This window comes from Rhizoctonia solani, chromosome 11 (assembly GCF_016906535.1).
Source record: "Rhizoctonia solani chromosome 11, complete sequence".
In the NCBI taxonomy this organism is placed as follows: Eukaryota; Fungi; Basidiomycota; class Agaricomycetes; order Cantharellales; family Ceratobasidiaceae; genus Rhizoctonia; species Rhizoctonia solani.
This window is the reverse complement of record NC_057380.1, coordinates 1,592,614-1,606,896: the sequence shown is the minus strand read 5'-3', so window position 1 is coordinate 1,606,896 and position 14,283 is coordinate 1,592,614. Positions and strand designations below refer to the sequence as shown.

The window sequence follows — 14,283 nt, the reverse complement described above, 5'->3', positions numbered from 1 at the left end:
TTCTATTATTTTTAGTATTTTTTACGGACTCTTTATCTTTACTTTTTCAATCACGTGATCTCGGCGCTTTTATGCCGAGATGCCGCGCCGAGATGCCGTGCCAAGGGCGCTTAGAAGTATCCACGCTTCTGCGCAGCCCCCCGCAGCATGCTTCCCATTTGTCTTTTGTACTTCTTTCTCTCACGCGCACAGACCATGTAGATAGTGCGCTTTGTCTATATATACAGCAGGGAAATCAACTGGGAACACCAAGTCGATTTTACCTTGTCTCATACCATTGAGGAGGATCATCCCCAGCCAGCTAAGTAGCCGGCCCTTAGTAGTTCAGAAGCTCACCCTTTATTGCGCTCACCACACCTCCAGGGCTAAGCCCCCCTTGCCAGTAGTTTAGTCAAGTAGACGGTTACCTTACGTAACCTTAGTATAGCCTTAGATAGTAGTTGTATAGCCTTGTTTGTAGTAGTACGGCCCCAAGCGCCCAACCCACTAGCGTGTGACCAACCTTACAGTTGGGTCACAACATTGTAAAATCAACTTTCTGTAGGCTTTGATTGACACCAAGAGGACCTCCAGTACTAGCACGAGGGAAATCACGTGAACGGACTCGCCTTTTGCTATTAATAATCAAACTAGCGTTGGTCCCATGTAGTACCAAATTGCTATAAGGCTGACAGGCTCTGATTGCCCGCATACCACGAGTTTTGCCAGAACTCTGCAAGTAGCGCTCCTAGACAGCTGAAACACCCGCTTGCAAAAAACCCGCACATATCACAATTGCCAGATCTGCTGATTTGCTGTAGGGATTGTTCAACGCTAGGTGCTTGACGCAAGGAGTTAGCAAATAACATCTTGCGCAAAAACCGCTCATAAGTCCTGTATCAGGCACCCATTCCCCCCACGCCGTTTCATTATTCCATCCACACGCTCTGGCGTCCCTCACCCCTACTCCCGTCCTTCTAGTCGCTCCTCCCGTCGTTCTGTTCCAGCCCACTCCCAACCACCCTCTTGCAGCACATCTCCCGCTCCGCAAGACCTGCCCAGAATGAAACTGGAGCCGACCACTGCCGCTCTCCTTGAGGCTATCCTTGCCCTCACAAACCAAGTTGGGTCCTTGCAAGCCCAAATTTCATCTCAAGGCCAACAGCTTGCGGAGCTTAAAGCCATATGCAAGGAATCTGCCAACCTCCTTGGCAACAAGGACCAAGGGAAACAAACCCAGCCTGGCCCATCGACTGGGCCTACCACCCCTCCAACCCACACAGGAGGGGAAACCAACACTCCAGGTACGGTTAGGCCTGGACTCAAGGCCCCATTTAGGCCATCAAGAGGCACAGGGTTTGACTCTGAGGAAGAAGAGGAGCCAAGAAGAACCCCCAAGAAGGAGCCTATGGGAACGCCTAAACGCTCCCTCAGCTCCCTCACCCCCTTTGATTCCGGGTCCTCAGTAAAACGGCCCAAAATGGAATTACCCAATCCCTACAAGGGGGACACTAGGGGAAGGAAGGCCACTCAATGGCTTGATTGGATGATGCTCTGGGTTGCCCTTCATAGGGACCAATTTGACAAAGAAGAGCAGATGGTTGTGTGGATACTATACCACATGACAGACAAGGCAGCCGATTGGGCACTTCCCCTCATAGGGGCAATCATCAAGGGCAAGGGTAACCCGCCAACCACCATCCCGGCCTTAACGGCCAAATTCAAAGAAGCCTTTGCAGATCCAGACGCAAAGCGGGCGGCCGCCAGGAAAATTGCTGCGCTTACTCAGACCACCACCACGTCTGAGTACGTCACCAAGTTCCGCAATCTTATGGCAGAACTTGACTGGAATGAAGAGGCGTACATTGCCCAATTCACACGCAGCCTTCACTGGAAGGTTAAAGAACTCCTGTCCACCAATGACAATATCCCCAACAAACTGGAGGCTATATTTGCCGCCTCCATCAAGATTGACAACACCTGTTGGGAGAACAAGGAGAACCGGCCAAAAAAGGCACCCACTAAGTCCCTGGTCACAGCGGCCTCCACCTCCACCACTACCACTCAACGGGTCCGCCTATCGGAAGACCCTAATTACGTTACCCCAGAGGAAAGGGACCGTCGCCGCGCGTCAGGCCTTTGTGTCAAGTGCAGTCAAAAAGGGCATGGCATCAAACAGTGCCCTAACGGCTGGAAAGCAACTATCAAAGAGGTTGCCAAGATAGCTGAGGAGGAATTGGGAAAAGAATAAAGTCAAGGACTGCTGCCAAGCCCCCAACCAAAATGGACAATTTAGATAGTGTTGAATTTGTATCTCTTGCTCTAGATTCAAATAAGAAACCCTTGTTATTTATTGATCTATACGTCCAAAAATTCCTGGCAGAACCCCTCAAAACCCTCATTGACTCAGGAGCCACTTTGAACTTTATCTCCCCTTTGATTGTGGAAAAATATAAAATTCCAAAAACCCAACTCAAAAATCCACAAGTTGTGAGAATGTTAGATGGTACTATCTCTCAGACTGGTTGCATTTGGCACCAGGTTCACCTCACCGTCTTGGCCAATGGCCACACCCACTCCATCCCATTTCTTGTTTGCCCCATTGGCAACACCCCGGCAATTCTAGGCATGACATGGTTAACGGCAGAGGCTCCTCTTATTGATTGGCAACAGGGACTAGTCACATTCCCTGAACAAGTTCAAATTGCCTCCGAGGAAGAAGCAGACTCAGACCCTTTAGCAGACCTACCCCCTCAGTACCATGAGTTTGCTAAGGTTTTGGCAAAGAAGAATTTAAGGTCCTCCCTCCACATAGGGAGTATGACATCTCTATAGACCTTGTCCCGGATGCCAAACTGTCTCCTGGCCCCATATACGGCATGACCAATGCAGAATCAAAGGCGCTAAAACAACATATTGATGAGGAATTAGCAACGGGCAAGATCCGCCCTAGTACTTCCTCAGCAGGCGCCCCGGTCATGTTTGTAAAAAAGGCTGATGGATCTCTCTGGCTAGTTGTTGATTACAGGAAGTTGAATGACGTAACCCACAAAAATGTCTACCCCCTTCCAAGACAGGACAACCTCATGGCCAAATTACGGCACGCCAAAATTTTCACAAAGCTTGACTTGCGCTGGGGTTACAATAACGTGCAAATTAAAGAAGGTGATGAATGGAAAACGGCTTTCAGAACCAAGTATGGGTTATTTGAATACTTAGTAATGCCCTTTGGCCTCACCAACGCCCCAGCCGCTTTCCAACACTTTATGAACAACTTGTTCCGCAACCTTATTGACGTCACTGTTGTCATCTACCTGGACAATATCCTGATCTTCTCCAAGAATCCCAAGGACCACCCAACCCATGTCAGAGAGGTCCTAGCCTGGCTAATGAAGAACCAACTGTTTTGTAAACTATCCAAGTGCCACTTCCACGTCACCACAGTGGATTACTTAGGTATTGTTATTTCACCAGCAGGTTTCTCCATGGATCAGAAGAAAATTGAGGCTGTCACCACCTGGCCCATGCCCAGAACTGTCAAACAGGTCCAAGCCTTCCTAGGTTTTGTTAATTACCTCCGCCGTTTCATTCCTAATTTCAGTTCTGTTGCACGCCCTTTGCACAACCTTACAAGGAAAGAAAACCCCTGGACATGGGGTACCCTAGAAGAAGCAGCATTCCAGGAATTGAAATCCCTTGTCACCCAGTCACTGGTCTTGGTACACTCCAATCCTGAACTTCCTTACTACCTGGAAACAGATGCATCCGGAGTAGCTATGGGAGCAATTCTTAGCCAAAGAGGGGAAGACAACCGCTTACACCCGGTGGCCTACATGTCAAAATCTTTTTCCGGCGCCAAAGCTAATTATGACACTCACAATAAGGAGCTCCTGGCCATAATCAAGGCATTAGAAGAATGGCGGATCTTCCTAGAAGCAACGGACAGACCAATCCAGGTTTTCACAGACCATAGGAACCTGGAATATTGGATGCAGGCACGGACGTTTAACAGAAGGCACGCGCGTTGGCAAATCTTCCTGAGCAACTTCAACTTTGAGATACATTATTGCCCAGGAAAACAGTCAGGCAAACCAGACGCCCTATCCAGGAGATCAGATTATGTTGACAACCCCCCAGAACCAGAAGTCATGCTCCCAGCAGAGGTCTTTGCCAATACCTTGGAAGAAGAAATGGAAGTCATCTCAGAAGTTTGGAATAAACTAAGAGAGGACCCTTCCTTGGAACCCATTATCCAATTCCTAACCAAGGATGCAGAGAGCGCCCGCCCTCAATCAGGAAAGCGTATAAGGACTACGATTGGGAAGAAGATCTCCTGTGGTACCAAGGAAAATTAGTCATCCCAGATGCGGAGAACTTGAAGAAACGACTACTACGGGAATTTCATGACTCCCCGCTAGCAGGCCACCCTGGCCAACAAAGAACCTTAGAGCTATTGAGCTGCAACTACTGGTGGCCAGGAATGAAGTCATCCGCTAAGGAATGGGTAGAATGTTGCCCCACCTGCCAAGCCAATCAACGCGCTCACAATCCAGTGATAGCTTTGAAGCCCTTAGAGGTTCCCCCCTTTCCGTTCCATACCATCTCCTATGATTTTATCACGGGTTTCCCCAAGTCAGAAGGATATTGTCAGAGTCTGACTAATGAAGAATGGGATAGATGCCTAAAGAGGCAGTGCTGGCTTTGGGGATAAGCAGAAGACTGCAACCAACACTTTAGATAGAGAGATTACTTGCCAAATATGGCACAAGACCCCTTAGAATAGAGCAGGAGAGTGGGGAGGGTAGTCAGTAGATTGACAGGAGGTCAAGTTCTGGTCTGAATGCCAGAACTCTCCCTTCATTATATACATCATACAGAACAAGGGAACTGTAAAGTACAAAGGAGAACAATGGAAGACATACTACAAAGGTATGGGTAACTAAGAGAACAATAGAAGACATACTACAAAGGTATGGGTAACTAAGAGAACAATAGAACAATGCAACTAAGGACATATGGTAACTAAGTAACCAGAGGACAAAGCTAACAGGCTAAACAAAGGGACCATTCACATTCCATGTTGATTGCTCTGCCAGGGGAGTCCTGCATGGCCTGTGGTCATGTTGGGAACATCCCCTGGTCCATATAATTCGTAAAATTTAGATAAAATGATAATAGAATATTAGGGTATCTGTGTCCATGCCTCTTGGGTCATGACACTTCCCCCCCTTCAAGGCCCAGGTGCATCTGGGTGTAGCTGGTGGAATTTGGCAACCTGTTTTGGTGCATTGGCCAAGTGACTTTTGGGTTCCCAGGTGTTCTCTTCTGGTCCATACCCTTTCCACTTGACATAGTACCACAGGTTCCTTCCTTGCTTCCTGGAATCCAAGATCTTCTCCACCACATATTCTTCTTCTCCTGTTTGGGTAATTACAGGAGGCAAAGGTTTGGGTTTGCGCTGGAATTCATCAAAGGGTTCCTTGTGGAGTAGAGCTGTGTGGAATACTGGATGGATCTTCATAGATTTTGGAAGTTCCAACTTGTAGCTCTCTTTGCCAATCTTCTCCAAGACTTTGTATGGTCCCAACCTCTTGTGCTCAAGTTTGTGGGAAGGCCTTGAAGTTTTGATATTGCTGCTGTCTAAGAAGACCCTATCACCAGGTTCAAGCTTGATTGCTGCCTTGTGCTTGTTATTATAGTAGAAGGCTTGCTTGTTCTGGGCCATGGTTAATGCAGCTTTGGCTTCCTCCAGGTTTCTCTTCAAGAACTCAGCCAGTTCATCTGCTTGAGGGACTTGGGTAACAGTAATATCCCCAACAGTGAAATCTGGATTGTACCCATAACAGAGGTAAAAAGGAGAGTGTTTGGACCCAGCATGAACCCCATTGTTATATGCAAATTCTGCCAAGGGAAGGAGAGCAACCCAGTCATCTTGCCTATGGCTAAGATAGTGCCTTAGGAAGATTTCAACAAACTGGTTTAACCTCTCACTTTGCCCATCCACTTGGGGTCTGTAGGCTGTTGAGAAGTGTGGCTCTATCCCCAAACGCTTGTATACTTGGCGCAGGAATTTGGCATTGAATTGAGGCCCACAATCTGAGATGGTTTTTCTGGGCAGCCCATGGAGTTTCCATATGAAGTTTACAAAGAGATTTGCAACATCAACAGCAGTGGCTTTAGAGGTGGTAGGAATGAAATGGACCATCTTGGATAGTCTATCCACCACTGTGAGTATTGCATCATATCCCTCTGAAATAGGAAGGCCAACAATCAGGTCATATGTAATTTCCTCCCAAGGCTTTCTGGGTAGATCAATAGGTTGGAGTAACCCCATCTTTGCCTGGTTGGAATGTTTACTTCTAATGCATGAGTCACATGCCTGAATGTATTTGGCCACAGATTGCTTCATCCCAGACCAATAATAATGGCGACAGCAACTCCATGGTTCTCCACTGTCCTGGATGGCCTGTGGAAGGATTATCATGCCTGCTTTCAAGGACAAGGCGCCTGATTTCTGGTTCATTGGGTACATAAATGCACTGGTGGTAGTAGAGCAACCCATTATCCAGAGACCAGCCTTTAACAGGAATGTTTTCCTCCAAGGACTTCAGGATTTTGGCAACAGTTTTGTCATCAGGCAGTGCATCTCTGATAAGGTCATTGAGGTCACTGTCTGTGAGAATTGAAGATATAAAAAGCTCTGGTGCAATAAGTGCAGGGGCTTCACCCCCCCCTTTAGCCTCCCCTTTCAGGTCTTCTCTCCTGGAAAGGATATCAGCTTTTTTGTTTTGGGAGCCAGGCCTGTAAACAATTCTGTAGTTATAGTCTGCCAAAAATCCCATCCATCTAGCCTGACGCCTGTTAAGTTCCCTCTTTGTTTGGAAATATTCCAGGTTTTTGTGATCTGTGAGGACTTTGACAGGGATTTCAGAGCCTTCCAAAAGGTGTCTCCATTCCTTCAATGCTCTAATCACTGCAAGCAACTCTTTGTCATAGATGTCATAGTTGCATTCTGCAGGTGATAGGCTCTTTGAAAGGAAGGCCACAGGATGGAGTTTGTCATCTCCACCTTTTTGGCTAAGGATTGCACCAGTTGCATAATCTGATGCATCACACTCAAGGAAGAACTCTTTTGAAACATCAGGCTGAATGAGGACAGGGGATTCAATCAGAGCTCTTTTTAGGTTGTCAAAAGACTCCTGCTGTTCAGCACCCCACTTCCAAGGGTTCTCCTTGCGCAACAGTTGGTAGAGTGGATATGCAAGCTTGGAGAAGTTCATAATGAACCGCCTGTAGAAGTTGACAAAACCTAAGAACTCTTGAACCCCTTTAACTGTCTGGGGTGTTGCCCAATCAACAGCTTTGGAAATTTTTTCAGGGTCTGCACATACCCCTTCCCCATTGGCTATGATTCCCAAGTAGTGTACTTGATCCTGGAAGAACCTGCATTTCTCAAGCTGACAGTACAACTTGTGCTTCTGTAGCCTTTTGAGAACTTCCCTGACATGGGTAACATGTTCTTCTCTGGATTTGGAGAAAATAAGGATATCATCCAAGTACACTATCACATAGACATCTAAGATGTCCCTCAGGATATCATTCATGAAATGCTGGAAGGTAGCTGGGGCATTGCACAGCCCAAAGGGCATAACCAGGTATTCAAAAAGGCCATATTTAGTCTTGAATGCTGTTTTCCATTCATCTCCTTCCTTAATTCTGACAAGGTTATATCCAGATTTAAGGTCCAGAGCAGTAAAGCACTTTGCACCCCTTAACTTCTCAATGAGATTGGAAATCAAAGGAAGGGGGTAAGAGTTCTTGACTGTGTTGGCATTCAGTGCACGATAGTCAATGCACATCCTCCTTTTGCCATTCTTTTTGGGAACAAAGATCACAGGAGAGCTGTAATGGGATTTTGAGGGCCTGATAAGGCCTTGGTCCAGCTGTTCCTTTAGGATCCTCTTGAGTTCCTCATCATCAGAAGGTCTAAGGGGATAGACAGGTCCTTTAACCTGTTTGGTTTGATCTTGGAGGACTATCTCCAAGTCATAGGAGCGATGAGGAGGCAACTCTGTCACCTTGTCCTCAGAAAATACCTCTGCATAGTCACAGAGTTCCTCTGGGATGCCTTCAAGTGAATGATTCACAGCACCTCCAGGGTCCCTAGGGATACTTTCAAGAGCCTCATAAGGAGCCTCAGCACCTCCTAGGTCTTCTGGTACACTTTCAAGGTGGTTGGCAGTCCCACCAGTGTTTCCCAGGATAATATGAGAAGAAGAAGAAAAACAAGTTGTACTACAGTATACAGAGTTAAACATTACACGCTTGGTAGTCCATTCTATAGTAGGGTTGTGTAACTTGAGCCAAGACATTCCTAAAACAATTGAGTGTCTACCTATGTCTGCTACATTACATTTCAGAACCTCTTTATGGCTACCTATAAAAAATTCAAAAGTACATTCAAACTCAACCAAACCAGAGCTGATATCACAACCATCAATGACCTTTAATGACCTAGGAATTGACTTCCTGACCAAGGGTATATGATATTGGTCAATAAGATTTTTATGGATGAAACAGGATGAAGCTCCTGAGTCAATCATAGCCCACCCATAGAATGGTTTCATCTGGGTGGTGCTTTTTTTGTTGGGGGCACTAATACTTGGAAATGCAGAATAGTAAATATTGAGTGGAGAGATGTTATTTACAGAAAATATTTCTAAATTGTCCAAGTTTTTAATTCCCTCTGAGACATGGTGCCTTTTCATGTTCAGAGGTCCCCATTTTCCGACTCATTCTCAGATAGATGGGCTTCATAGCCAGAGTATGTATTGGAAGGACATTGGCTAGCATAGTGTCCCTTTCCTCCACAGGTAGAGCATACAATAGGTTTTTTGCCCTTTCCTGCAGAGTCAAGATCCATAGGGCTTGGTCCAGAGTTGGAAGATTTTGGCTGGACTGGAGAGGGGTCTACAGGATGTGAGTCCTTTTTGAGACTTTTGAAGCTACTCTCAACCACAGTGCCATCATTCCACTTCACAGTAGGAATAGACATGCCCTTTGCATTTTTGCCAATTTTTGAAATGGTGCCTTTCCTTGCTTTTCCATCTGGTCCAATCATGTACACTTTATCCCCAACAGTGAGTTTATCCCTGGTCACATTGCCCAAGGCTCCTGTTGACAATGTAGTGCCACTTTTGGAACCAGAGGAGTTGGTCTGGCCCTTGTGTTGTGCCTGGAACTGTTCTAGGCGCTGGTCAATCTTCAGAGCTTTATCAGCAAGGTTCTCTAAGGAAACATTGCTGGCATTATGGTCATAGTCCTGAGCCATAAGCATCTCCTTGATTTTGAGAGACAGGCCATCATAGAAAAAGTCCCTTAGGGATATGTCATTATACCCTAGGTTCTGGGAGTAGGTTTGGAAGTCCTTGTAGTAATCTTGAACAGACTTGGTTTGCTTTAGGGTCTTGAATTTAGCCCTATAGTTCTCAGTCTTGTTCTGGACATTCCACCTTGCATTGAACTGCAACCAGAACCCATTGATACTGTGGAGCCAAGCCACTGGGTGATTATTGACAACATCCTCTTCTAAGTAGGGTTCAAGCCACTCATGAGCTTTACCCTCCAGGCAAGAGATAATAAAAGCTATCTGTTCCTCAACTGAGGCTTGGGGATATGAAACCCTCAGATAGTGAGAGACAGCCACCCTAAATGAAACTGCTTTGTCTTTGTTACTACCATCAAACTTCTCTGGTAGGTTAAGCTTGGGCCCTCCTGGACCCAGAGCCTGAGCCTGAACCAGAACCTTGAGGGGCACCAGCCAGAGCAGAGATAATATTCTCCAGGGCTTTGACTTGCCCTTCCATCTGGGTGATGCCACCATCATGGTTTTGAAGAGAGTTGTTGGCAGTAGCAAGATCAGCAGTGTTATTATGGATCTGACCAATTGCTACCTGCAAATTATGATTAACAGCCATGATTAAGGTTTTCAAGGCTGTGAGGGTCTGAGACACCTCTGCAGGTAATGAAGGTGCAATGGAAACAGAATCAGGATCCACAGTAACAAAGAGATTTTGGCTGCTCATGATGAAAGTGGAAAAATAAAGAAGAAGAAGAAATATAAAAGGTAGAAAAGAGTAGAAAGGTTACAGGAGTTCTATACTACTGAAAGTGCTATACTACTAAAAACTATCCTAAAAATGTTCAAAAAACTATACTAAAAAATTCCTGCTCTAGGCGCTAAAACTTTGCTCCACACCTAGCCTTGGACAGCCCCTGCAACTAATCAACAGCTATGGACAAGCGTGATATAGAAGTGGGTGTTCTGCAAGCGGGTGTTTTGCTGACTAAGTTTGCAAGGCAGTAGGTGTCAGAGCCGACAACTACCACAGGGTAAAGCCCAACAAGCTATTGCCTAATATAGGACTTATCAGCAAGTGGGATCTAACAATGCTCTAAGGCAATTGCCAGATGAGGGGTTGGACAAGACCAATTGAGTAAGAGTGCACTATGCTATAAAGATAGCTGGGCAAAGGACCTTTGACAGTGACTGGTATGCTCTCAGGCAATACTCTTAATTGTATGTCTTAGGGTAGTAGGTGTTGGAAGGGATAAGAGGTCAAGTTCTGAGGCTTAAGGCTCTCAGAACCCTCCTTATATATTCAACAGAGAAGAGGAAGAGTAATTACATGTACAAACATCACAACAAAGATAAGGTCACATGACCAGAGATAAGAAAACGAGATCACATGACTAAAGGTCATGTGATGAGATTACATAATAAGCGCTCAGCGCTTAAATAGCATAAATATGCATATAACCATAAATCTTCATGAAAATAGCGCATATATTCACTATTTCTTCGACTTAGTGGTTTTTAAAGGTGGTCACGCCTCTAGGGCATGACACTTCCCCCCGTTAAGGTCCAGCTGCCTCTGGATGTTCACGGTGAAACTTAGCCAATTTTTCAGGGGCATTGGCTAAGTGGGCCTTGGGCTCCCATGTGTTATCCTCTGGTCCATACCCTTTCCATTTAACCAAGTATTTGACTTGCCGACCCACTTTCTTGGAGTCTAGGATCCTTTCAACAGTATATTCCTCTTCTCCATCAGCTGTGACAACTGGGGGGAGTGGGACTGGATCACGGTTGTACTCGTCTACTGGCTTCTTGTGTAATAAGGCAATGTTGAAGACAGGATGGACTTTCATGGATTTAGGGAGATCCAGTTTATAGGAGTTCCTGCCAATTTTCTCCAAGACCTTATAGGGCCCCAATCGCTTATGTTCTAGCTTATGGGAAGGCCTTGAAGTTTTGATGTTGGCGCTACTCAAATAGACTTTATCACCAATTTCCAGCTTGGTTGCTTCCCTTCTGTTGAGATCATAGTATTGTGCGTTTTGTCTTGCAGCAATTTCTAAAGCAGCTTTAGCTTCAGCTTGGATCTCTTTTAGGAAGTCTGCTAGGTCATCGGCTTGAGGGACATGGCTTTCCTTGGTGTTCCCAACTGTAAAGTCTGGGTTATAACCATAGCACATGTAGAAGGGAGAGTGTTTGGAGCCTGAGTGCTTCCCATTGTTGTATGAAAATTCTGCAAGTGGTAATGATGCAACCCAGTCTGTTTGCCTATAGTTGATATAGTGGCGTAGGTAGATTTCCACAAACTGGTTTAAGCGTTCACTTTGTCCATCAACTTGGGGTCTGTATGCAGTGGAGAAGTGTGGTTCTATCCCCAGCCGCTTATAGACTTGTCTTAGGAACTTTGCATTGAACTGGGGGCCTTGGTCCGAGATGGTTTTCCTGGGTAACCCATGTAACTTCCATACAAAAGATACAAAGAGATTTGCAACATCAACCGCAGTTGCATCAGAGTGCGTTGGTATGAAATGGACCATTTTGGATAAGCGGTCCACTACGGTTAATATTGCATCATATCCTTCTGAGGTGGGAAGTCCTACAATCAAGTCATATGTTATTTCCTCCCAGGGCTTATTGGGTAAATCTATGTTTTGAAGGAGACCTTCAGGAGCCCGGTTGGAATGTTTACTACGTATGCATGAATCGCATGCTTGGACATATTTTGTTACAGACTGTTTCATCCCTGACCAATAGTAATCCCTTGAAAGGAGGTCTAGGGTTCTGAACTGTCCTGGGTGCCCAGTGGAAGGGTTATCATGCCTGCTTTCTAAGACGGCTTTCCTGATTTCTGGCTCATTGGGGACATAGATCCGATCATGATAGTAGAGTAGGCCATTATCAATCTTCCATCCTTTAACAGGTATATCCTCTTCCAAGGATTTAAGGATTTTGTGTACAGCTTTATCATCATGCAGAGCGTCCCTTATTAAATCATTAAGGTCACTATCTGTTTGAATGGCTGCAATAAAAAGCTCTGGGCTTATGAGCACAGGGGTTTCACCCCCCCCTTTAACCGCAGACTTGTGGTCTTCACGGCGAGAGAGAATATCTGCTTTTCTATTCTGTGCACCCGGCCTATACACAATCCTATAGTTGTAATCTGCCAAAATCCCATCCACCTTAACTGCCTTTGGTTCAGATCCCTTTTGTCTGGAAGTACTCCAGATTTTTATGGTCTGTCAGTATTTTGACAGGGATTACTGTTCCTTCCAGCAGGTGACGCCATTCCTTTAAAGCCCTTACTACTGCTAGTAACTCTTTATCAAAGATATCATAGTTTCTTTCAGCAGGTGCTAGGGATTTTGATAGGAATGCAACCGGGTGTAATTTATCATCACTGCCCTTTTGATTAAGGACAGCGCCCGTTGCAAAGTCAGAGGCGTCACACTCAAGGAAAAACTCCTTGTATGGATCAGGTTGGATTAAAACAGGGGATTCAATTAGAGCCTGTTTGAGAGCTTTAAAAGACACTTCTTGGCGTTCACCCCACTCCCAAGGTATATTCTTTTGGAGTAATTGGTATAAGGGTTGTGCCAATTTTGAGAAGTTATGTATGAAGCGTCTATAGAAATTTATAAAGCCCAAAAACTCTTGAACCCCTTTGACAGAGCGCGGTGTTGCCCAATCAACCGCTTGAGTGATTTTCTTGGGATCTGCTTTTACTCCTTCACCATTGGCAATGACACCAAGGTAATCTACTTCCGACGCATAGAAATTACACTTCTCCAGGTTACAATAGCATGCATTGTCTTGCAGCCTTTTCAGTACCTCTTGGAGATGTTTTGTATGTAATTCCCTGCTTTCTGAGAATATTAGGATGTCGTCTAGATATACTACTACATAGACGTCCAGTATGTCTCTAAATATCTCATTCATGAAGTGTTGAAACGCAGCAGGAGCATTGCATAATCCAAAGGGCATGACTAGGTATTCAAACAGGCCATATTTGGTTTTAAACGCAGTCTTCCATTCATCACCTTCCTTTATCCGGACCAAGTTATATCCGGATTTCAGGTCAATGGTGGAAAAGTATTTTGCGCCCCTAAGTTTCTCAATGAGAGACTGTATTAGAGGTAGAGGGTACGCATTCTTGACTGTATTTGCATTTAGGGATCTATAATCCACAACCATACGCCTTTTCCCATTTTTCTTGTTGACAAAGTGAACTGGGGAACCATATTTGGACTTGGATGGGCGAATCAATCCTTTGTCCAATTGTTCTTTAAGGAGTTTTCTAAGTTCCTCATCATCAGATGCCTTCAAGGGGTATACCATAGCCTTAACAGGTTTATCAGGGTCGATTAAATCAATCCCTAAATCAAAAGGACGGTGCGGCGGCAGTTCCGTCACCTTCATGTCCTCAGAAAATACCTCCGCAAAATTGCGCAGTTCTACTGGGATACTTTCAAGTGGATAATCCACAGTACCTCCAGTTTCCCTAGGGATGCCTTCAAGAGGTTCAATTACCTCGACACCTCCTAAGTCTTCTGGTATGCCTTCAAGGTGGTTAGAAGTCCCACCGACATTTCCCAGGATAGAATTAGAAACAGAAAGACAAGTGTTGTTACAATATTGAGAATTGAAAGTGATACGCTTATTAGGCCAATCTATAGTAGGGTTGTGTAACTTGAGCCAGGACATTCCAAGGACTATGCTATGTTTACCTATATCAGCTACATTACATTTCAGAACCTCTTTATGACTACCTAATTCTAAAGTAAATATACATTCTGAATCTACCAAACCAGAACTAATGTCTCTTCCATCAATCACTTTAAGGCAACGTGGTACAGACTTTTTTGTAGTAGGTATACCATATTGTTTGATCAAGTCCTTGTGTATAAAGCAAGATGATGCACCTGAATCAATCATAGCCCATCCAAAGAAGG

General features: G+C 45.1%; 6 protein-coding genes across 6 annotated transcripts; 2 read left to right on the top strand and 4 right to left on the bottom strand.

Annotated features, from left to right (window-relative positions):
* Positions 1-1,042: 1,042 nt before the first annotated feature.
* RhiXN_10532 (Retrotransposon-derived protein PEG10) lies at positions 1,043-2,230 on the top strand (the record flags this gene model as incomplete). Its single annotated transcript, XM_043330348.1, has 1 exon — positions 1,043-2,230. One exon carries the CDS (start codon positions 1,043-1,045, stop codon positions 2,228-2,230), a length of 1,188 nt encoding a protein of 395 aa, XP_043184445.1.
* A 32-nt stretch (positions 2,231-2,262) lies between these two features.
* Positions 2,263-4,690, top strand: RhiXN_10531 (Retrotransposable element Tf2 protein; the record flags this gene model as incomplete). The annotated part of the gene is made up of 3 exons (XM_043330347.1): positions 2,263-2,744; positions 2,795-4,281; positions 4,335-4,690. 3 exons carry the CDS (start codon positions 2,263-2,265, stop codon positions 4,688-4,690), a joined length of 2,325 nt encoding a protein of 774 aa, XP_043184444.1.
* A 519-nt stretch (positions 4,691-5,209) lies between these two features.
* RhiXN_10530 (Transposon Tf2-12 polyprotein) lies at positions 5,210-6,313 on the bottom strand (the record flags this gene model as incomplete). The annotated part of the gene is made up of 1 exon (XM_043330346.1): positions 5,210-6,313. The coding sequence occupies one exon, from the start codon at positions 6,311-6,313 to the stop codon at positions 5,210-5,212; it is 1,104 nt and encodes a 367-aa protein (XP_043184443.1).
* A 37-nt stretch (positions 6,314-6,350) lies between these two features.
* RhiXN_10529 (Transposon Tf2-7 polyprotein) lies at positions 6,351-8,351 on the bottom strand (the record flags this gene model as incomplete). The annotated part of the gene is made up of 1 exon (XM_043330345.1): positions 6,351-8,351. The coding sequence occupies one exon, from the start codon at positions 8,349-8,351 to the stop codon at positions 6,351-6,353; it is 2,001 nt and encodes a 666-aa protein (XP_043184442.1).
* A 398-nt stretch (positions 8,352-8,749) lies between these two features.
* RhiXN_10528 (Transposon Tf2-7 polyprotein) lies at positions 8,750-10,064 on the bottom strand (the record flags this gene model as incomplete). The annotated part of the gene is made up of 2 exons (XM_043330344.1): positions 8,750-9,753; positions 9,785-10,064. The coding sequence occupies 2 exons, from the start codon at positions 10,062-10,064 to the stop codon at positions 8,750-8,752; spliced, it is 1,284 nt and encodes a 427-aa protein (XP_043184441.1).
* Positions 10,065-10,896: 832 nt separating this feature from the next.
* Positions 10,897-14,035, bottom strand: RhiXN_10527 (Transposon Tf2-7 polyprotein; the record flags this gene model as incomplete). The annotated part of the gene is made up of 2 exons (XM_043330343.1): positions 10,897-12,570; positions 12,638-14,035. 2 exons carry the CDS (start codon positions 14,033-14,035, stop codon positions 10,897-10,899), a joined length of 3,072 nt encoding a protein of 1,023 aa, XP_043184440.1.
* Between the last annotated feature and the right edge of the window lie 248 nt (positions 14,036-14,283).